At 32.7% G+C, this 25,137-nt stretch overlaps 3 protein-coding genes across 4 annotated transcripts in view; 1 reads left to right on the forward strand and 2 right to left on the reverse strand.

Annotated features, from left to right (window-relative positions):
• Window positions 1–14,915, reverse strand: part of LOC108689921 (ensconsin) — a 174,772-nt gene extending 159,857 nt beyond the window's left edge. Inside the window, exon 1 of one of the 2 annotated variants that reach the window (XM_018196895.1) lies at window positions 14,835–14,915. In XM_018196895.1, coding sequence (XP_018052384.1) covers window positions 14,835–14,880 — 46 coding nt within the window. In that variant the 5' untranslated portion in view covers window positions 14,881–14,915. The remainder of the gene's footprint in view (window positions 1–14,834) is intronic. The other variant, XM_018196893.1, reaches the window with a different exon arrangement.
• A 3,832-nt stretch (window positions 14,916–18,747) lies between these two features.
• On the forward strand, window positions 18,748–21,556 carry LOC108689913 (acetyl-CoA acetyltransferase, cytosolic). Its single transcript, XM_018196871.1, has 8 exons — window positions 18,748–18,936; window positions 19,605–19,726; window positions 19,843–19,955; window positions 20,185–20,384; window positions 20,488–20,717; window positions 20,805–20,993; window positions 21,071–21,233; window positions 21,312–21,556. Exons 1-8 carry the CDS (start codon window positions 18,888–18,890, stop codon window positions 21,428–21,430), a joined length of 1,185 nt encoding a protein of 394 aa, XP_018052360.1. The 5' UTR covers window positions 18,748–18,887; the 3' UTR covers window positions 21,431–21,556.
• A 215-nt stretch (window positions 21,557–21,771) lies between these two features.
• LOC108689912 (5'-nucleotidase domain-containing protein 1) lies at window positions 21,772–23,713 on the reverse strand. Its single transcript, XM_018196870.1, has 2 exons — window positions 22,214–23,713; window positions 21,772–21,944 (listed from the first exon to the last, which is right to left on the reverse strand). The coding sequence occupies exons 1-2, from the start codon at window positions 23,661–23,663 to the stop codon at window positions 21,772–21,774; spliced, it is 1,623 nt and encodes a 540-aa protein (XP_018052359.1). The 5' UTR covers window positions 23,664–23,713.
• Window positions 23,714–25,137: the final 1,424 nt, after the last annotated feature.

The raw sequence follows: 25,137 nt of genomic DNA on the forward strand, positions 1-25,137 counted from the left end.
ATATATAATAACTGATATTCTGGATATTACTAAAAAAAACCCTTGTTAGCCTATTTTCCGTAATTTTCTTACTTCTATTTATTTAAATTTCTCACGTAGATATGTGAGATTTCGCTAGTACCAAGAATTAAAAAAATACAATCTCAGGAAAATACTGATAAGCAACCTGAACAATGTACCTGAACAATGTATTGTGAAAAGCATTAGGTAATAATATGAGGAATCGTTTTCCAATTTATTCTGCGCCCGACGTAATTAGGAATAATTAGGAATAAATGCCTATAGCTAATTACCACCGAGAATAGCATACGCTTAATTAGAAGACATTAGCCGAGATGATATTTCGCGTCGCGACTTTCTCGCTATAAATACACCAATCGCGGTCAATGTCATCTTGTTAATTAATCAAGGAAAGATCATTGTAAAAAATTCAATCTGAATATTATTACGGTAAATCGAAATTTACGCTTCTTGTATAAGGAGCAATACATACATTTCCTACATGTTTTTCTTGATATCTTCAAAATATACAAAAATCTAAATCTAATCTAAATCTACAAAAATATATACTACTTCATTTATCAAATAAATAAACTATCCTCTGGAAACAAAATATAATTTTGATATCCGGTTACAATTAACCTGTGCCTCTTACACGATCATTTTTAAGTCAAGATTTCTCATTAGCTAACTTCTTCACCACGCTAATCTCTTTTGTACTGCGAATACTTTGACTGCATTCAGTATAAAAAGTTTGCAATCGTTGTAAGATTTTTTTAAATATAATTGGTTTATACATTTAGATTCAAGAGGAACTAAGAGCAAGACCAATCATATTAAAAAATTTTATACTGGTTCCAAAGCTGCTTTTTCTGTTAAAGGTAATCTTTGTATCGCGAAAGAATCGCCCAGATTTTAAACGAACTGATTCGTGCTGCAGGCGAAACATCACAATGTTAAGGGGTTAATGACGCGATTCGACGGGTGATGACGTCGGACAAGCTGATTGCGGAATTCGCCGCAACGAATTTCAATCTACCGTGCCTTCGGTTCGACGTGAGGCGGGTCTTGCAGGGGCATCAGGCCGGCGGAATGCCATTAAGCCGGTTCCATCTCGAGTACCGCGGAGTCGTCTCTCCCGCAGTTTTTTTCAGCCGTCAAGCGATTACGTATCGCGCAACACGATCGAGTTCTCCAGAACGATCGATGGTGGAGGACTTTCAACCGCGCGTGAACGCACTAGTCGGTCTCCGAGGACTTCAACGTACTTTTCGCCGAATGCCATACGTGTATGTGTACCTTGCAATTATGGCACTCGACTACAAATAAAGCAACCTGCCCCGCGTTAGACGGAGCAAACGTGCTCCGAATGGTAAAATTAGCGCGGAAATTACAATCCCGCTCTCCTAATCATGGAACTGCTGCAGACGATTAGATGATAAGTGAATGAAGGAGGAGATTATGTTGTATCTTACGAAACTCAAATTGTACTTGAACTATTATTTTGAAATTTTCTGTACATGTGCAATCAATTTAATAATAATTTCTTCGTTATCTAAACCTATTTCTCATTGATAATTATAGTATAATAATTATAGTAAAACTTATAGTTCCGTGATTAAAGGTATGGCTGGAGGAGATTATGATCAAAGATTAAAATGTTCCATAAAGAATAATTGTTTTACTACAGAGATTATTTGTACATCGAGATTAACAAGTATGCGTTTTGATCCTGTTTTTTATCTACATTCACATAAATTTTACTATATTGTGTGTGTGTGTGTGTGTGTGTGTGTGTGTGTGTGTGTGTGTGTGTGTGTGTGTGTATTCGATTAAATTTTATTTTGATCATTAATTAAGGTTTATTATATGAGGCTTATTAAAGTTAAATTTTTATATTTTTTATAGATGTAATCAGTATCAATATTTTGCTGAGCGGAAGTAATAATCGATCAGAGTATTAAAGTCGACCTATTTCACCCAGCGTTTTCATCTTGCCTCGTTACAGCATAATACAATCGCTTATAATTACAGGTCGTTCGCTCGAGTTTGTTTAGCAGTGTGCAATTCATTAGAACAAATCTCTTGCTTCCTTCGTATGGCCGAGATAAATCGCATCTCTACACGTGCTATATCGTACATTATACTCATTATTATCAACATGTGTACAAGAAATACTATTGCGCAATAATTATGCGAGTTAACACCAATATGCTATTTGCGTAGCTGTCGATTTCCCTTTGGTGATAAATCTGAATGCAATGTATTTTGTACAAAAATGTAAATAAAAAATTTTAAAAACTTAAACGACAACCTAGATACAATATTATTATATTATCTTGTACAATATTATTAATCTCCTTTAAATAATTTAAAAAAATAATCTAAAACCTCAATGTAGCCTCCAGGTAATCAATGTACAATAATTAAAGAGAGAATAATTAAGGAGATAATCTAGGAGTCGTTTTAAAGGAAAGATTTGACAACTACTACATATAATATGTAATAAAAATCTTTACAAAATAAAAATGGAAAAGCAATTGAAGTTTAAGATTTAAGCACGTGTGAGCAATTTTAATATTTTCCTATTATAATCAATCAATCAATCAGACATACCTAAATCAGACTGTCCATATTCAGCGACCATTGCGACTACCATTCTGAGTTACTATTCGATTCGCAGTCGTTCACACTAATCACCGGAAACAACGGGGTGTGTTCACGATTTTCACGGAAGGGAGATAAAATCGAGGAATCCCGAAATTATCCAATCGTGAACAATCGAGAAAGGTAAGCGGAATGATACAATTTCGAGTGTTACGAACCCTCGATGAACGCTCAGTGAATCATCAATTTAGGACACTGTGTAGGCACGTATTACCTTCGTTATGGAGAGATCGGGAGCAATTTATGTCGTCGTGTTAAAGTGATTTCACGCTGGTCTCACACTGAGACTATAAACGAGAGTTTACTTCATACTTTACTTTATATTTAACGATATATAAAATAATGCATTAAAATATATTGACAAAATCGATGGGATATCGTTATATTTCATTATATATAATAATATTGATATTAATAACAATATAACTATGTAATTATATAATAATATAATTAGTTATTGACGTAAAAAATATATGAAGAAAAAAATGAAAATACGATAATCGGAGAATGGCGAAGAGAATTTAAAATGAAATTCATGCACGTGCCATAAAGTTCTGAGTGAATTTGTGTAAATAAAGTTATATGAATAGAATGCGCAATACATAGAATTACGTTTCACTTTACAGTAGTTTGCAAATTTGTAAATTTGATGCACGAATAACTTATGCAACGATGTAACATCGTTTGACAGTCAGACAATATATTCAAATGCAATGCAGAGGTGTTTCATTGTATGTGATTATTGAAATATTCTCTCCGTTTTCTATTTAGCATCAATTTAGTTTCTATTCGAAATTTCCTTCGCCACCGGCTCCGTTTAATCCTTATTTTCGCGACGTTATATTTTTTTTTTATCAAACTTTCTAGCACGCACTATTCCACTGTAACAAGTGTAACAACACTATCAAATTTTTTATTCCCTCAAAGTGAGCAGCAAAGATATATTGGTAAGTAAATATTCATGAAATTGCTTAGAGCCTCACTGGGAAAGAATCGAGGGACTGAAATGGGGAAAAGTCGACTTTTAACTTAGGAAAGTTATGAGGATTGACAATCGCGGGATCCTCTTTCTCGTCCAACAAAATCACTGACCTCGGCAAATCACACGATCGACTGTGATTATCATACACGCGCGCTCGCGAAGGTCGGGGAGAACTACGGAACCTCGTTCGCGCGTCCTTGACTTTCGCGCGGAAGACGCGTAACAAACTGGCTGTCTGGCTGACTCGTGCGCGCTCGAATCCAGGATCGGGACAGACGAGATTCGCTCTACGGCTGCGTGAAGCCGAGTGTGCGGCCTCTACGATGAATCAAGCCCCCCATTTCATCCTGAGTCGACCGAGTCGATGTATCGGCTGCCCCACCGTCTCCTGTCTCTTCCGTTGCATTTCTTTTTCTGTTCTTATGAAAAATAATAATAACAAACGGCGGCTGTCACGACAGACTTTTAGAAAGAAGACATTAGAACCTCGAGAATTCTATTTTAATCGTGAAATTTGATTACGAACAGTGCAACAAATGGATCGCGTATAAAATAAAATCGTCTTGAAATGTGTGATCAACCTTTTTACATTTCTGCTTGATAGCAGTGATGCTTGATGTCGAGATTATCAGTCTGCAATGCCGATGGACTTCAACATTAAATATAATTTATAGTAAAATAATCTTGGAAAACTAGTACTTAAAGAAAAGAACCCAGAGTATTGGAAAGAATTCATAATATTGAAGTGAATCAATTTATGATAATTCTTGAGGAAAAGCAACACGTGCAACTCGCACGCGCCTGGTGTTCAGAAAGCAATAAATAATGTTGTTGAAATGATGGAGAAAGACGAGGCAACAAGAGATATTGAAAGCTGCATTCCGTCTATTTTGTTGGACATTTTCTTTTTAACCACAAGTTCGAAACGATGTGTGACGACATTAAATAGGCAGCATGCCAACGACTAAGTTAAGCAACGCGTCAAAAGTGCATGCGAGATCCACGTCTCTTGATGAAGCTTACTCCTATTTTTGCGATAAAACATCTGGCAGAATTATTTAAAATATTGTTTAAAATATCTACATAAGAAGTTGAATGATTTAATTCAGCTTAAACAGGTGGAATGGAAGAACATGAATAAATTACAATTTATTCGAGACATAAGCATGCCTGAGATAAATCGTCACTTATTCATGTTCCACTTGTGTTTAATCTCTCTCTCTCGAAAATAATTTTTCACAAATTAATATTAATAACGCCAAACAATAATGAGATTCATTCTGTTATCGTTTTAATTCCTTACAGACATTAATTTACATAATCTTAATTTAATTATTATACAATATTAATTTAAAATTATTTATTCAAAATATTTAATGTTTAAAATTAAATCTATATATAAATAACCTTTTATCACAAAAAGTTAACTTTGTATTTAAAAAATTCATAGAATGACAATATTATTTTCGATAGCGAATACTTCATCGAATAATTAGTCACGCTTTTATCTAACTATCTATATGCAAATTAACAGAAGGGATGCTTTTTCCACGGGACGCGGTTGCGATAAAGAAAGAAATGACCCGCCATATCCTCGTAACGGAAAAAATAAAAAAAAAAAAAATTTGCCGTGGTGCTGCACGGATAATTAGCATGCTAGCGAACATAAGTCACGATCTCATACTGCACGAGCGTGCCACATGCCGCGCGAACGAACGATGCACGGAGCACAACTTTCACGGAGCGGCCACAAGCGGAATTGCTCGGCGGTGCGGACAACAAATGACCGATGATGCCCCGACGTGTGTATAGAAATCGGATGAACGGGGTTGGTCGATCGAACCGACGTTCGTCATGCGATCGCACGTTGCGTTTAGTATATGAACGTATAGAAACGTGACTGTGGGAGGAGGTTACCTCGCGTTAGCGCTACATAGCGGGAGAGACTTTCCTCTGAGGCGATTTCTAACGTCAGACATATAAATGCATAGACGGCGGGGATGCGAAAGATTGTTTCCACTTTGCATAATGTGCGCGACGCGACACTTTCCGGTGATTTAAATCAAACAATGAAAATATGATTCAAAGGACTGTTGCTGTTGCTGCAACAGATTTTAGCAGAAATTTTCTGGCGAAAATTTGAAAGAATGATTTTACTGAAATATTTATAAAGTTAGCTAGATATATCTGAAAATAATTTTGTTGGACTATTAAAATAATTATATAAGAGATTCAAAACAGTCATTAGAATGTCAAAACTTTTTGAACTACTTATTATGCTTGAATTTCTTATTAAACTTTCTAAAATTACTTCCTAAAATTATTTCGATGATCCAATAAAATTAGTTTTAGACTGCATCTAGCTAAATTTTTAAATACTTCAACAAAAACGTTTTTTCCATTTAGGTGTCAATCCGTTAATGCAATGTGTATTAAAATAAATTTGGATTTATATCATCATATTATATCATCATGATACATATCTTCGATATTGTGACTTAATTATTTTCGTGAAATTTTGTTTATTTCGCAATATTAAAAAAGTAAAATTACCTGATATCAGAGACAGACAATATAAAGATAGGAAGATATAAAAAAGAAACGTATGCTAATGATAACATACAAAATATCTTAGTGCTATCACATACGGAAATATGTGTGAGTTTCACTTCGTAAAGAGATTCAATAAGTCAGTTTGATTACAATAATGATTACAATAAAGGCGAAACAGAAAATCCTGCGAAAAAAATACGATTATCGCATAGTGGAACAGCATAGTATATATTTCGAAACGACCATAGAGACGGAGAAAGAAATCAATGTCTTGTTCGAAAAAAGGAAAGAAAAAAAAAACGATTACTGTTAAATAAGTTCTCGTAATAAATAAAATATTTAAATTATATAGTACAGAATGGCTCAAATAATATAAATAAAAATTGTGATGAGAAGGGCTATCAGTCATAAGAAAACGATGTAATGTAAATAATATAATTAATATAATTAAACAAAGATATAATTAAACAAAGATAACAGATGGCGTTTCGACTCTGATCGGGTCATTCTCAATGTTAAACAAAATAAAACATAATAATTGAATTTAAATTACAAACGGCTTAATAAAATTAAAATTAAAATTATATACGGCTTAAAAATACTGAATAAAAATACAGACTAATAATTTAGGCGCTCTCAAAATCGGCAAAAAAAATTTTTGCGTTTATTTCATTTAACTTAAAAAGAAATTTTTGTGAGGAGGCTAACTGATAGTTAGCCTATTCAGCCCCCTCTACAAAAAAAAATTTTTTTTAGCTAAATGAAATGAGCGCAAAAATTTCTTTGCGAATTTTGAGAGCGCATAAATAGCGCACTATTGTATAATTTATTCATTAGAATTTGCTTAAGTGGGGAGCCAGCTAGGCAAACGTTACTTATTACATACAAACGAATGCTTACAAAAAACAGATTTTAAAGCAAGAGCGGAGTAGGAAAAGATTTCAGATTTAATCAAATAGATTGATTACTCAAGATAATTTTATGAAAGAGACATGGATCCAACATCCGAAGATTTTTAAAAAGGAAAAAAGAGAAAGAACCAGAAAACTGTATAAGGATACGCATAGTAGATAATGTAGGAGTATGTAAAATCGCAGATTGTTAACTCGATGCAGATAATGCTCGATTCAAAGACAAGCGTGAACGAATGAACAGCTTGATTCAATGAGCGCGAACGGTGATGTGAATATTCCTTGTAAGCAAGCTGTTTATTCATATTTGCTTAAGGTTGTTTACTTGGTTTGGATAGTTTCGGTTTAAGACTTAAGACTTAAGATTTTCGAGTCTACTTAGAATAAATTACAATAAGAGAATCAAAGGACATGTATCGATCGATCGATCGATCGATCGAGTTTTATCAGACAAATTATGTTTAATTACATCGACGAGCGAAGCTAAAGTAAAATCTTCGTTCGGTTGTTTACTTGTTCTTTTTTATTCGGATGGTCAATGTGCTCGAAGAGCAAAAAGGATCTCTCTTGCAGTGAGAAGCGGCGACCGAAAAGTACCATCCGGCTGATGCGATTACGTAACGGTGTTAAAATAATTAGTACGTATTACGTAGCGTTGCACTGCACGCGGTCGTAATTGGTGAGCGCTGCGTGTTGGCGGGCGAGAAACACGGCCACGTTGCGAACCCATGATACGTCGCGATGAAATGGTGGACTTTGAACACATGAGATGCAAATTTTCTCGTTACGTCGTCTTCTCGCTAGCTTGCTACTTTGATCCAACCGCGGTACTTTCGTTTAATTAAATTCAATTTATTCTAGTGGCACGATGAAAATCATCTATATAAAGACAAGCGGAACCGATAAAGATATATCTCGAATCTTAAGAAAGCTATTCTATTAAATAAATTATTATTCGATCCATTATCTATCGTTGCTGAGGCAGCTATAAATTATCCGATATAATATCTAAAGATAAGAAGATAAATCGAGAAAAAAGAAAGATAAAAGGACAAATCTCTGCGGTCAGAGATTTTTTTTGACACGATTAAAGTCGAGCAAAGTCGCACTGTAAAAAAATCCATACATTGGAAAAAGAGTCTGGTTGCATTGATTAGAATTCTGACTGAAAATGGACAAATCAAAATTTTTTTATTAAACCTATTATAATTCTAGTTGAGGTAATGATATAATCAGCATTTTCTGATTCGTCGATTTTCCATCCAGAATGTTTTTTTCAGTGTACATTATATCTGCATATCCAAGGCAACGAGATTCGAGAAGTAGTGAGTCATGTATAATATTGATCCGTCTACATTGAGTAATCCGCGTGCAAACACATATTCTAGAGCTCGAGCCGCGAACTTACACCTATCGGTACGAGGGCGACGAAATGACTAGACACGAGACCAACATTTCATTAAAGAGACACCACGAGCAACTTCCCGCTGCCGATTCGAGTCGGCAAATGTCGACCAATTTAAAACGTTCCACATCCTCCGTTCCGTTTCCTGTTTATTACGCCTTTGATGTCGGCACGACATCAATGATTACGTGACCCTGACGAGCGAAATATCACGCAAAATTGCGTTTATTACTTATAAATTAATGTTCCCCCTCTATTCCAAAAATTAGGTGGATAGTCTGTCATCAGTACTTCTCCAACAATAAGAGTCACCAGAATTGTTGCGTGCGCGCGCATAAGCATATAATATTATATCATGTATGTATATATGACACCTTCGAGTCTTGAATGAAGCAATGTACAATGTTGAAATGAAGTTCCAAGCATGCCAAGGAAAATAAAATTATTCTAACATCGTTCAAAGTTGAGTATAATGATTTCTCGTTGAGTATAATGATTTAAATGAAGATGAATACGCGAAGATATATAGTATGCCTAAGATTATAAGGAAAGGACAATTTTGCTAACATATTAGGTATTTTCCCGTTAGATGGCATTAAAAAAACGCCACGAACTTTTTCCCATAATAAACCTAATATTTAAAAATTTAATCAAATAAGATCTAAAAATAATTTTGCATTATATTAAAATAATTGTAGGAAATTCAAGCAATGAACAATATTGCAAAAAATGTTGGTATTTGATCAGCTGAGCATCCTACATAATTATTTTGATAGTATAATAGCAACGAAATTCTTTTCAGATCTATATCGAACTAAATTTTTAGATAGTTCAGCAAAACTATTCTTGCTATATATAAGAAATGAGATTAAAGTCGATACTCTGGTCACTCCAATGCGTATACGTGGCCAGGATAAATTGCTTTTTTTAAGTACGCGACACGTGAATTCGACATTGAAGGATTAACGATGGAAATAGGCCGCGAACGATGAAATTATCAAAGTCAATAATAAATGGATGTTTAGAAACGTAGCTTCGGAGACAGAAGCGGACAACAACGCCGTTCCATTACCGAGAGAAGGCAGTCATACGGGTGTTACGAGAATAAATAACTGCAACCTACTTACGCCTTCGTTACACACTGCTACTCGTATGCCAAAGAACTATCAATTTGAAACAGAGGCGCGGTGCTTCGAGTAATCGAATCGACAGACTTACATTCGTCTCGATGAAAAAGATGAAACTAGCTACTCAATATAATAAACTGTGGCTGCAAGCCATTTGAAGAAATCAAAATTACTAGTCACTCTGCCAAAATATTTTTCTATTATTTTTGAGAGAGAGAGATTATCTTAATCTCATTAATTATATCTTATATAGATAATTACAACTTTTATAATTATAACTCTTCCATCTCATCTTTTTAAATATACAAAGATTAATCGAAGTAATCGAAGAAAATATGAGATAAAATAGCATTAATTTAATACACGAAGATAAAATCATACAACATTAATGTTGTGAAAACAAATATTTGCAACGAGTTAAAGTAGCAGTAAAAAAAAAGAAGAAGAAATGTTAAGTTTATCCATGTTATCCATGTTTATCTTTCTTATTTTCACGTTTTACATAAAGATTTAACACAAAGTGTTCATTTAGCATTTCGAATTTATTAGAACTTTGCATCTCAATGGAGGTGAATATGCAAATGTAAAATTTGCAAAATATTACAAGCTCATTCTTAAAATTACAGTTAATAATACGACACAATATAAACCTATTTCTAATACAACACGCAATGAAAAAATAGTTAAAAATAGAGTTTTCAAAGAAATATAAAAGTAGATAACGAAAATCAAATGGAAGGAACGAGACAATATCGTTTTACATGAAAATACATGAATATAAATTTGTATTCAATTATTCAAAGAAGAATACTGAAACCTGACCGTGAAACTCGAATGATTGAAGTGCAATGCGAAGTTACGTCACGAATGTTAAAAAGATTATAAAATGCAGGATTGTCATGAATCACAACATCATAAGTGAAATAGATATAAATAAAAATATCTCGAAAGAATTACTGAATTTATTTCGGAGCTTAGTATTCGCATAAAAACGCACGATCAGCCGACTTCCTTCCGTTAAAAATCGCTGAACCATACCGATAAACGTGGAACCATCTGGCGGATACGTATGCAGCCGACGTTACAACGCGGAAACCGCATACATACGTTCCTAAGTGAACTCAATGTCTTTCAATCGTGTTATATGTATGTGACTATACGATGAATGAAAATATTTCTGAATAGCAACAATTACGTCATCAGTTAAGAATATTGTTGTAGGAATTATGGAATTATCTATATTTATGTATCATTAAATGCTGTGCCAGGAAGCTTCAGTTAGCTATTAAGACCGATTGTTTCATCTTCAGATAAACTATGTGGTAATTTATTTATTAATGGACAAAAGAAAACCGAAACTTAAAGGTGGAGCAACTCAGCCTAAGTGATTTGTGTTACCTGAATTTAATGCGAGCTAAGAGTTTGTGCAAAATTTATCGAATATTCTTCCTTCTCATCGAATTCATTTTTTCCCTATATATAATATTAACAATGTTAATAAATATAGCTTGTATTTTATATCTATGTAATTTTATTTCTTATATAAGAACTTCGGACATACACCTTTCAAAGTCAACTTTCATAAATGGTTCAACATTCTATAAAATAAAAAATAAAAAAGATTGATGAAGATATAAATTATGCTCTGATGAATTATAATCTGAAAAATTAAGAAATTTACAAAAAAAAATGCAGATAATTAGTCTATACAGGATGAAAAAATTACTACAGTAACATTGAAATGTCATATTTTGAAGTAAGAAATACAATGTAATGATTAATTATAACAATACTAAAAAAAACAAGATTTAAAAAATAGATACCCTTTAAAGATTAGTTTGTTTTCTAAAAGTCTCGTGTGACTAATACGTATTTCGTAAAAGATATACTTTCTGTGTTAATTATAGTATATAACAAAGTATTTTCCACGGAATCCGTTGAATCATTTATTACTATTGTGCAATTGATTGAGATCACGCAATAATGCAACGAAACTGAAATATATAATCGATAGATCGCGCGGATATCAAAGAGCACGATAAGGGAATCTGAGTTGCAATCACGCAAAGCAAAAGCGACTTGCATGATAAAGTCTTACGACTTACTTATGTATGACTGGTCAAGTCGAGTCAATATCCTTCATCCGAGGAAATCCACTGAAGTTAATCGCGATATTTACTGGAAAGTCCTTTCGCTCGCTTTTAAAATATTATTTTCAACGTGCGTATATTTTCTCGCAAAATAAAATCAAAATTGTCAATCCGACATCTTTGGCACGCCTGGGAAATGTGATGCAATAAACATGCAAATTGATTAACATTACTTAGGACTCATGGTTATATAATTTAGACGTCAGGACTGTACGGTAAGTATAAAATATAGATATTCGTTCAGGAAGCTACGAGATTCGAATATGAATCGTGTACAAATGTGCACCGAACCGATAAGCAAGGCATGCATCGTTACGGGATACGGCGCATCGTTGGACGCGTATTACAGTTAATCTTACTGCGCGTACATAACGGATCACTATATCAAAAATATCAAGTGAGAGCGCAATGATCATTCGAATTCTTGATTCGTTATAGGATTGCTTCGTATAATATCTCATAATTCAGTCATTTGTATTACATTAGATTAGTGCATACTAAAAATTGCTATACATAAAATTTAATGTAAAAACGAAGTTTATGTAAAAACATAAATATTTTAAAAGATTAAATACTAAATAATGTAATATTGTAATATTGTCATGTTATTTAATAGAATATGTACATATTATTTTTTATTATCAAAATTATTATATTATATCATTTTATTTAGATATTTTATTTAGATTTTATATAAAGCAGCTTTTTTAAAGGTATTAATCCAGTATAGTGCGAATGGCCGAAGTAACTATTAGTATTTCATATCTTAGGCAATTATATATTTTCTAGTTTATTCTTATTTTGATTGTTTTAATGTCCAAAGGATTACATAAAAATATTTAAAAAATTAATATTATTATTTTATTAGTTCAAAACTTTAATAGAAATTTTAATGTATATAATAATAAGAGACAATTGGAATAAGATAAGAAATATATGATTGCTTAAGATATAAAGTATCTAATAGTTAATTCGGTCATTTACACTAAATAATATTTAGATTAGTACATATAATATTAAAGACTTTAATATAAATCTCATATATATCTCATATATATCTTAAATTTTAGTATCTATTTCTGAGAAAGAAAATACTCCAATATTTGGGATATATTCAAGTAATAATAATTTAATATTTTTATATAATCTTTTGAAAATTGAAACAATAAAACATTAACATAATATTCCCACATGTATACAATTACATTTTTAGAAAATATTTAGATAAAATGTGTTGATCAACTAAAAAGTTCATTTTCGATATCTTCCGTAATAGTAATTGTCAAATTAAAAAAAACCTTAAAAGAATATAAACAGAATAAAAAAAGTTTATAGTATTCCAAAGTATAATTATCAAAATATAAAAGAATATAGACACAGCATTTAAATTAAATTCGACAGCTCAACGTAATATTAAAAAAATAATATTGAAAAATAAACACAATATCGATCTATACTTAAGTACTTTTATATCAATACTTTTTAAGAAATTCGATATCACTGAGAATTCCCACTACTTTGTTATATGTATACAGAATATCTCAAAATTATAAACTCTTCCAATTTAAGTTCTTTTTAACGTTCTTTAAAGTTCGTTAAAGTTCTTTTAACAATATTTTAACAATCTCTTTTAATAAAAATTTATTTAGAAGCGATATTATTCCTTACTATTTGATATATTAAATCTTTATAACTTATATAATTTAATCAAGTTAAAATTCTAAACTTGATGTTAAATTCGTCATTGTTCATATATATTTCTTAATGATTCTCGGCTAATTAACACGTCGATTACTATGATTGCGATTGACATTACTTGACAATTCTTCATAACAGAAACAGTATTTAGGTCTGTTTTCACAATATATGGATACTAAAGATTAAAGGTGACCAAGAAATTCATTCATGAATTTCATTAATGAAATCTCTTGGTAACCTACTTTAATCCTTAGGTATTATATACTTTGAAAACGGTCCTCATGCCCGTTTACTGTTAATCCATCTTTTTCTAATTCCAAGAATTAAAAAAAAAAAGATAAAGAGTATGTTGGACCGAGATTAAAATTAATCTACATTGATAAAAACGGAAATTAAAAAGTTACACGAGTCACTAGTTCAAGTGAGATAACAGATGTAGTCATTGAAAAGGTATCCAGTACTCATGTACTTATTGAAAAGGTTATCTGACGCGTGTGTATGTTTATTTAGATTTTTGCAGAGATGATCGAATTCGTGTAGTATTCGACGTGTTAATACGACACATAGAAACACAATTATAGCGCACGCTGACGAATCCACCGATGACGAAGAAGCGAATGGCCGGTAAAAGCACGTTGCGGCGCCGCGGTTGACGTGTCGAACTGATGCACGCAAGACAGGACGAGAACACATTCGTGTAGGTGTAAGGCGAATCAGCCGGCATTAAATTCGTGAGGACGAATCGTTGCGGTACGGAAAGATAATGGCGAATAGGAGGAAAAGAAAAAGAGAAATCGCGAAGGAAGGAGGAAAGATAGACGGAGACAGATAACGGTAATCTCAAACGACTGGCGGGGATGTCGTCGCGGCGACGCGAGTTGCAAGGCCGTCGGCGCGTGACCTTAATGAGTAATCACCTCGGCGACTCGGGAATTATTATCGTTTGTATTACGCGAGGTTAAACGCGCTGTCAAACGCGCACGGACCTGATGACGTCCGATAGACGAGCGGCGAGGAAGACAAACGTGACGGCGACGATGACAGCCGTCACCGTGGAGTCGCGAGTCACGCGGATGACCTCCCGGACGACGGGACACCCGGTTGAAATCGAACTCGATCGGCGCGCGCGCGCGATCGTCCAGCGGATGGTCCTCGGCACGCGGCGCGGCCCACGGCTGACCGACGACGTGCGGCGGTGCCGCAGTCGCGCGTGCACCGACGACAAGACGTGTCGCGGCGACGGCTGGCCGTCTTGAGATGCGCGACGCACCGCCCGGCATCGAGGCATTCACGGTACGACGTGATTGCGATGAGTAAGGGACGCGACGCGCCGACAAATACCTCGTTTCTCGACGAGCTCCGAAATCTCCTCCCTGTTGTCAGCCATCTTAGCACCAGTCACCGTCCCACAATGCACACTGGGTAAAAACAAACGCGCCGTCGCCGTCGCTGTCGCCGCGGCGCTCCGGTACACGCTGCGCCAGCGACACCTGCTGCATGTAGGCAGAGGCATCTATCCATCTGTCATTTGGCTCATGCAGAATCTATTGGTAATTAGGCACATGCTGGCACATCTTAAGCCGATTTTACATTAGTTCCAAGCCGATCGCAAGTTTGTTGCGACAGTCAATCTGAAGCTTGCATTTTTTCAAAAAATCAAATCTTCATATTGGCTGTCGCAACAAACTTGCGATGCAAACAGTTTGCAACTAATATAGAACCGGCTTTACGCGTGCAATATCAAATTGATATCGAAGTACAAGATTGGTAAATCTTGTATTAATATTTAAGGCTGTAGTCAAAGACTCGCTACAAATGCTTTGAACCGTTTGATGGATCAAAAACCAGAAGAAAGAATTTTGCAAACTGATTAAAAAATACTTCAAAGCATTTGTAACATCGTAATCTAAAAAATGTTTAATCGATATTTTAAACATCGATGTTTAAGCTTTTTTAAAATACTATTTAAAATATGTTCAAAACATTAAAGATATATATTTAAAAAGAAAATACAATGTTGTTTAAAAAAAATATTTTATCATGATCGAGTGTCGAATGTAATATTGTCGCTATATCCGATTTTTTGCCTGTCTTATTGATATTCCAAGATTTTTTTCCTGTCTTATTGATATTTTAGTTTTTTATTACCTTTTCATATTTTACATTACACGCACGAGTATTGTATTTCATCACCAACAACTATTTTTGTTAACCTCTCTTTCTTATTCTTTGACCCGTCTTCTTATATTATTTTTTGTGTATAGCTAGCTTAGTGTAATATTTAACCGCTGTCAGTTCAATTTAGTGGATACGTTTAATAACAGAATTTTATTTCTTTTTTAGAAAAATCTCAATTTCGTGATTAATAAATAAATAATTGTTTATAACAATTGTGTTTATTTATTTCAGTTGTATAGAATTATTTTGCCGGGAAACTTGAATAATTATTACAATCAAATTTTTTAGAAACATCAAAATATATACTCTTACATAGAAGGGAAGATTTGACTCAAGTCTCTAATAATTTAATTATCTAGATACAGATCTGAAAATAATTCTGTTGGATCATAAAAAATATAATTACGTAGGAATTTCAAGTAGATATAAGTATAGATATAAACAATACTACCTCTGTAGGCACGTAATATTATTTAATATTAAATAATATTAAATAATAATTTAGGCATATTTCCAGAATATTAAACGTAACATTTGAGGAATATTTTAGTGAAATTATATATGATATTATTATATGATATTAAATAATATTTTTTAAATATTAAGGGATTATATGTCCACAATTCCTGATAATATTACATGATGAATGTTATTAAAAATAACATTATTTAGTGTTACTGTAATATTGTATGAACATTAACAAGTATCATAACATTTATTTTAATTTGTAAAACTATTACACCAGTTCAGTTTAAATATCATATATTTAAAGATGTTGAAAATAATTTTGGCGTGCAGACTGGATATGTACGTAAAATCACATCGTAACGTTATTAAACACAAATGCAACATAGGTAATAATTAATAAGAATGATAAGACTTTCGTTACTTGATTGTGAATTCGAACTACACTAATATAAAAATAATTAATATTAATAAATATCTTAATAATATTTCAGGAATTAAAGGAAATATATCAAGAATATTTATACAAGTATACTTATAACATCCATAAAATACTTTTATAATATTAAAAAATATTGTACAATATTCTCAAATATTATAACTTATTTTAATTTTTTAATGATATTTATATAACATTCTAGGAATATTTTGCGCTTATTGGAGCATTGTTTGCAGCATTGTTCATCACTTGAAATTTATAAAGAAATTTATAAAGAAGTAATATAAGAAAGTGGATCAAAGAATACTTTATCAACTGGATCAAAGAATTACTTTATGTATAATTATATATAAAAATATGTATAATTGTGTATAAGTAATTTTCCTTAGATGGAATCATATGTTGCTCGATTTCTTGAATAATAATATGGGGAGCTTTCCAGCAAGAGACACAAATTGAACACAAACAGAACCAGATAACCAAGTGAGATTTAGCATATGGAACAAATTGATGCACTGCATAAACTGTTTTCAACTTGTCATTGGAATCTAATGTGAACTGAGTTAACATCAGGAGAGCAAATAGATTTCATGAGTTTACAAAATTGTAAGAATTTACATTGAGAAATAATAAACTCGTCACATTGACAACAAACTGATGGCACCATGCACGCATGATGACAACTTGCTAGCAGTTTGCTGAATTTTAAGGAAGACTTTACATGAACAGACACATCAGAACAGACAATTTGTGGAAACACCTTGGCTTTAGTTTGGTGAAATTTAGTTTGGTGAATGCGGAATAAGTGACGGCAAAATGGCAATATATTGCTCTTATTTGGCTATCTGGGAAAAGTCATTCTGTCCTTGTTCAATAATCAGTAAGAAACAAAGATGGAATGACTCTTATGTCGATTTGTGCCTCTGCTGGAAAGCTTCCATGCAATCATGCCTGCTCTAACGTATGCTAGAACTCGTTCATGCATTAAGTACTGCGTGCTGCATGTAAATAACGTAAATAAAAAAAAACAATTGCTAATTTAAATGATATAAATGACATAAATCAAAAGAAACAATTGCTAATTTCATAGTTATTTTTCGAACATCAGACTGTATTCATCAAAACAAACATAGCAGCATACATGTTTTCGTCAAAAAATCGAGCATCGTGTGATTCCATTTTTACATTTCTTCACTTGATTTTTTAAAAAATAAATAATAATGTGAAAATTACTCTTTTTTTAAATTATTTTTATAATATTTTCACATTAGTATTATTATTTCTGTTGCACTAAAATATAATTTTACAAAAGAAAGAGTTCCCAACAAATGAGAATGGATTAAAATAGATTGAAATTTTTTTCTATCCGAATGAGTATTTTAAATAGCGAATATTTTTTTTTAATTTAATTGGATTCAATTGAATTCAATTAGATTCAATTGGATGCAATTGAATTGAAAAATTGCATTTCCTATTCAAATTTTGAATTGAACAATATTCACAGAAAAAGCTAATATTATTTTTAGATTGAAAGGCAAAGAGATATGCCCCATGCAATAAATGAATAAAAATAAATGAATAAAAATAAATGAATAAAAATGAATTCAGGATTGAAAAGCATTCATTTTAATATTCGTAAATATTTCTGAAAATCTAAATCCATTTCAATCCACTCTTTGCTGGGTGAACATATTATTTCATATTGATTATATATGTTTATGAATATTTATGTTTATACATATTTATATATATTCATGTGTAAAAAATTATTTACTGGATGATTATGTAAATTCGCTTTAATACGTCTCAGCATATTACATGAAATAAAATTTTAAAGATTTGTGTCATTACAACATTTAGTTGGAGTTTTTCTTTAGTTAGTGGACTATTTCTTCCTATTCCCAATTTATTTGATCAATGTTAAAATTGTTATATCATTATTTTTCGAATCTTATCATGTATGTTTTACATACGTCATTTTTTCTTATCATTTTCACATTATATGTTCTAATAATTCGATTTTCGTCGTAATTCCAATATATTTAGATTTATAAAATGCAATAATTGTCATAATTGTATTTTTTTCTTTTGATAAAATTCCTAAACATATTGAAAGATTTGAAAACAGCTCTCCCCTCCTTTATCTTCTGCTTTTCTTCCGCGCAGGTACATGTTCGGCATGACACACTTTCACGATGTAGCCGCTCCTGGTACACAACGTTAAAGCTAATATAATTCCGTTATGCAGTCGAGACGTGGCAGTTTTAGTGTATCTCTCAATAAGTTCGGTTGTGCTTGCCTACGGTCGTAAAATGAGCGATCGCACTGTAGTGATTGTGTCTGCTGTAAGGACACCCATAGGTAATAACACTAATAACGAAATACACAGCTAGTAAAATTCTGTATAATAATTTGCAATGTTAAATTATTGAACATTTGCGGAGTTTGAATTTGAATAGTGTCAGTGAAATAAATTTCTACGATATTTTGCACAAAATTCTCCTATAAGCGATAAAAAATTTAACAAACCCACTCTTGAAGATTCATTCAGGTTATATCTTTTGTGACTAGTGCATTGAAATACAATCAGAGCTGAGGGCATACATTTGAAATACTTTTATTTTAAATCCAATATTTGTAATATAATTGTATTTTATATTTCAAATAAAAAAATTGAAAGTATTTTGTAATTTATAATTCAAATAATAAGATTGATTATCAATCTTAGTATTTAAAACACAAAATATAAAATACAATTGTGTAACAAATATTATTTTTCAAATAAAAGTATTTTAAATACATGTCCAGGACTAAATACGATTATAGATACATTAAAAATACTGTAATTGTGGAATAAAAAATGTAAAAACAAACTATTTTTTGTAATGTATTAATATTAAAAATTATGCTATGCACCAAAGAAACGAATTTACATCTTACTTAATTACTTCGATAGGATATTATTCCTATAGAAAATGCTATAAATATAAAACTTGTATTTGTAATAATTTACTATTCTGTAAATGTAGGATCATATTGTGGATCCTTATCTTCGTTGAAAGCATCAGTATTGGGAAGTATCGCTATCAAAGAATGCTTGATGAGAGTTGGATTGGAAGGATCAGATGTTTCTGAAGTTATTATGGGACAGGTACTCATAATTCTAGGAGAAATAAAGCATTAAACTATATATATTTTTAAGTACAATTAAAAATTCATATACATGTAAGGCATTTCTGTAATACATTGCATTTTTTTTTTTTTCAGGTACTTTCTGCAACTGAAGGTCAAAATCCTGCAAGACAAGCAGCAATACGTGCTGGCATACCTATTGATGTACCTGCTTATCAAATAAATATGTTATGTGGTTCCGGTCTAAAGTACGCCTACATGCTCTATATGTGATATTGGTTTGTTTTTTATTGCTGCACTAGATTAAAACTTTCTTTCTCATTCTTGTCAAATATTAAATATAAATGTATTTCACTTTAAGAGTACAAAGAGTGTACACTAGTTCAGCTATAAAAAAACAGACTTATTTCCATATTATACATATAGTTAAGAAAAAAATCCTGAACTATTTAATATAACATATTACATGTCTTACAGAGCTATAATGAATGGTTACTTTTCTATAAAGTTAGGAGAAAGCGATATAGTTGTGGCTGGTGGTCAAGAAATTATGAGTAGAGCACCGCATGCCACTTATCTTAGGTCTGGTGTGAAAATTGGAAATTGTAATTTAGTTGATACACTATTGGAAGATGGTCTAATAGATCCCTTTCATAATATTCACATGGGAGTCACAGGCAAGACAAAAAAATATTATAAATATTTTATTATATTAAATATTTTTGCGCTAGGAAAATTTTAATTTTATGTGTTATCATTTTTATTATCAATTATTGGCAGCTGAGAATCTTGCTGAACAGTATAAAATAAGCAGAGAGAAACAAGATTATTACGCGTGTAAATCTCAACAGAAGGCAGAAATTGCTATCAACGCCGGATATTTCGATAAGGAAATTGTTCCAGTAACTGTTACAACCAAAAAGGAAACTTTTGTTATGTCTAAAGATGAATTTCCGAAATTTGGAACAACCACAGAGAAACTTGCAAAATTAAAACCAACATTTATACCGGTATGTACATATTTATTTATATATCTACAAATATATAATTATATAAAAAAAAATAACATGCGTTTGAAATCATTATATTGCATTTAGAATAATGGTACAGTTACTGCCGGCAATGGATCCGGTATAAATGATGGTGGGGCTGCCGTAGTGCTCATGTCTGAAGAAACTGCTGCAAATAGAGGAATCTCACCATTAGCCAGTATTGTTGCATTTGCACAGGTTGGAGTTGAACCTAGAATTATGGGCATTGGACCTGTTGAAGCTATTAAATTAGTAGTTAGTATATCGCATTTATGTTTTGATTACTTTTATTTCAACACGACATTATGATTTAAAATGTGCCCTTATTTCAGTTAAAAAAAGCGAACTGGACAAAAGAGGAAGTGGATTTTTATGAACTAAATGAGGCCTTTGCTGCACAAGCAATCGCATGTATTCAAGAACTCGGATTAGACACCGAGAAAGTTAATGTAAATGGCGGTGCTATCGCCTTAGGTCATCCTATTGGTATGTCAGGTATGTATTAATGCTTGAATTTTTTCTTTAAAAGAACTCAAACGAAATTTTACATTATGATTAAATTTTATATTTCAGGCACAAGAATACTAGTCACTCTGTTACATACTTTAGAAAGAACAGGAAAGAAAAAAGGTGTTGCATCTTTATGCATAGGAGGGGGAATGGGCATTGCTATTGCTGTTGAAAGAAAATAACGAATGTCTTCCTTATTAATATATACATCTTATATAAAATTTCTTATATTCTTATTAAAACATTTCTCGCTAAAAATGGCCTTCTTCTTATGTTATATATTGAATAAAATAAAATCTATTACAATATTCGTACATTGAATTATATGATAGAATATTTATTTTGTGATTCCTTATCTAAAAATAAATACATTTCATAATAAAATTTTGTATAAAAATGCAGAAATATAAATTACATAAAATATTACAAAACTGAGCTGTCAAGTTTAAAGTACAAACAGTCAATCAAAATAAAAATGATCATATACTTAGGCAATACACAATAAAATCAGAATTTACGAGTCTCATTTATCTTCATTTTTTATGATTTCGTCTTTTGTTGTATTTCTATTCTCTAAAATTTTTTCTACAGCTGCAAGACCTTCCTGTTGTCGTTGTTGAGCATATTTTGTTTTGAAAGTGCGTTTCTTATCTTTCCAAGCAGGTCGACTTAGTCGATTTAATTGTTGCTTGATAGCTGGGATAATCCGTATCTTAAATAATAATATACCTAAATTAGATAAAACGCGTAAATATAAAAATGAGTTTCTCTATTTTATCAGAGATTACGGATTTTCAACAACAGAATAAAATGTACAAATATACATTAAATTTAAAATTCTTACAAGCTTTTAAAACTTTTCTAATACTTGTAAAATTTTTTAAGCTAAAATTGTTTCTTTGTTACGAATGATATAATATACTTAATCCTAATATTTTCATTCTTATATTACATGGCTGATATACTAAGTGGTATAGCAGGATAATATCCGCGATATAACTTTCCATCCTTATCAAAACAAGGAATAGGTTCCTCCAATGATTTCTGTGTTATCAAACTGATATCTGGTATACATAACTTCGCGTGTTTTTTTATTATATGGCCCCATAAAGAATCTACATTAATCATCGAATCTTTTAAGCAAAAATAAGACCCCCAAAGCTTTGAATTTAAAATCTTTTCGTCTGGATGAGTCAAAGCGTGATGAAGCATTCCTTCCGACATTTGTTCTTCGATCACAACTAACGTATCACAACGTACGAATGCATTTGGTACATAAATGTCTTGTATGAGATTATCGCCAACGTACAAACATTGCTGATTAGTTTTCCCTGTTATACGAGCGAAAAATTCCAATAGTTCATTCCAATTTCCTTGACTATACATTTCATCTCGTTTTAAATCTTGACTTGCGGTATCGGTTTCGTCATTATTTACAACATCTAAAAATGGTCGATTAGTAATAAAAAATCCTGGCTTCCTCGCGAAACATATTACAATATCGAAAAGTGATTGCCAGTCCTCTCCGAGAGCGTAACTCGCAGTAAAATTGACATAATCTGCGTTTGATCCGGTAAGAAGAAAGGTCGCGGATTTTTTCTTTATTTCTTTCAACCACGAGATCGTGTTCGAGCTGCATTTACGTAGATATTTCTCTGGATTTCTCTTGATGTGTCCAAAGATCCCGTTGCTCGATTGGAAGTGCTCTCTAGAGAACATGTAGATCAGCCCAGCCAATACATCAGGCCAGATATTGTATCTGTCCAAGAATGATCCATGTTCTTCGTCGAGTGCGTCTACAATCCGTGCAAATGCGAGACTCGCCACTATATCGAAATAATCCAGCAAGCTCCTGACTTTCTCTGACAGAGGACCGTTCCAGGTTGCCATTACGTTGTGACAGAAGGTATCAGTGATCTCTGATTTTTGTTCAGGATATATCTCTCTTATTTGATCCATGTTTAGCAAACACGTACCATGGCATGCTCTGCGAATAATACCATCTGGACTTATCCTGAGCACATTTCCTCTTTCCAAGTCTAGCAATAACCCTTTCTGCATGAAGTCCAAGTCATCATCTGTCAGTGGCTTTAGCAGACTCCCGTTGTATCCCCGTATTTTGACCAGGAATTTGGCTAGTATCTCGTACTCCATGCACACCAGATTCGTCACATTATAACGCAGCAACGTATTATCCAGGTCGAAACCGACGCAATCATAGTCTGTGAATTTGAACGTGTCCATGTCACTTTTGGTGGGATTACTATATGCAAAACCGTATCGGTCGTTAGAAATCGAACGCACAGTTGTACCAGGAAATATTTCTATTTTATCAGTCACTTGTTTCACTCGTTTGCGTATAGAAAAGTGTTTATATAACTTGGCAGTACGATAAAAACCCAGATTTCTAATCATATCCAAGCGCAATTACCGGCATCAATCATGTTAGGCGATAGCAATGAATGTACGTTAGCATGATGCAGTTGAATAATTCAGCAGATATGAGTAAATGGAGCGGCACATGAGCCAGCAATTACAGGGATGTTTCAGAGTCAGACTGAGCAACTCTGAAGTATAAAATACCCTAAATACTTCGATCCCGAGCATGCTTAGATAAGTAATCCGAGAAGCGAACGAAAGGCTGGTTTTTTGGTCACGAAACACAATATAACCTCAATTAACCTCAATCGATCATTCGCTTTATTCTCGCGAAGCTAGGACAAGATTCTCAACACGGAGATAAAGGAGAAAAAGATTTCAATGCACTCACGTTCATTGGCACGTGGACGCTGCGGATGTTACGTGCCTGTATGAAGAACATGTCATATTTGAACGAGTCTCCGCGGGGATCCGTAAACACGCAGTCTTTCATCACAATGTTCATGTATCTGCAAAATGAAAACGAGAGCAATATGTTCAGAAATATGACGAGTATATAAGTCGTCGGGAAGAGCTCTAATAATTTATTTCGAAGTTCATTGCTGATATTTTCGAGGAAAGAATTTAGAGACATCGTTGATTTTTTTCAATTTTTACATACATTTTATCACAAAAAAACAGAGAAAATTTCTTAATACAACAAAAAGCTCTATAAGGCCCGGTTTTATCAACGTAAGATTAACTTTAAGCTTGTTCATTCTAAGAATTTTTAATTAGAAAAAGATAAACATAAATTGTAAATTAAAACAAGACAAAATTAGTCTTGTTTGGTAGAATTAGAGCGCATTCCGTTTCACACATGATGCATCATTTATTTATAGGTCTGTTTTTTATTGCTGCACTCTGAACCGGTGTAATAATAAGTTAAAGTGAAACAAACGTATATTTGTTTCACTTTAACTTATTGCACTGTGTATACTGCGTTCAGAAAGTGCAGCAATAAAAAACAGACGTTGTTCATCAATTAAACAAAGATAAATGAAGCATTATGCACATCATGCTTGAATGCACTCTAGACTTAACATGTACGACAACTTCACATTGCAGTAGAAACAAAACCCTTTACTTACGCGTCGGCATTTTCGATAATGCCGACGATTGTCGCCTCGTTCCGCAGGTCTACGGTCGTTCGAGTCTTTTCTACAGCCTTTAACAGAATCGACAAAGTGTTATAGAGAAAGTATTGTTCACGTCTCGAATCATAAGACATCGCGAATGCGAGCGAACTTGCGTGTTGAATGGAACATGCAACACGTGGGAAATTTTCGTCTGCTCTGTTTTCGTTGCTGAGCAAACCATGTGATAGGATCACGTGACGACGACAGTCGTGCGCAGAAACGCGGGTAAATTGAGAACGCATATTGCATTCGTAGAACAATCGAAAGTTGGTATTATAAAATATATATACAACAAAATATATATATTGATTTAATTTCATCTATCTTTAATT

This window comes from Atta colombica, unplaced genomic scaffold (genome assembly GCF_001594045.1).
Source record: "Atta colombica isolate Treedump-2 unplaced genomic scaffold, Acol1.0 scaffold281, whole genome shotgun sequence".
In the NCBI taxonomy this organism is placed as follows: domain Eukaryota; kingdom Metazoa; phylum Arthropoda; class Insecta; order Hymenoptera; family Formicidae; genus Atta; species Atta colombica.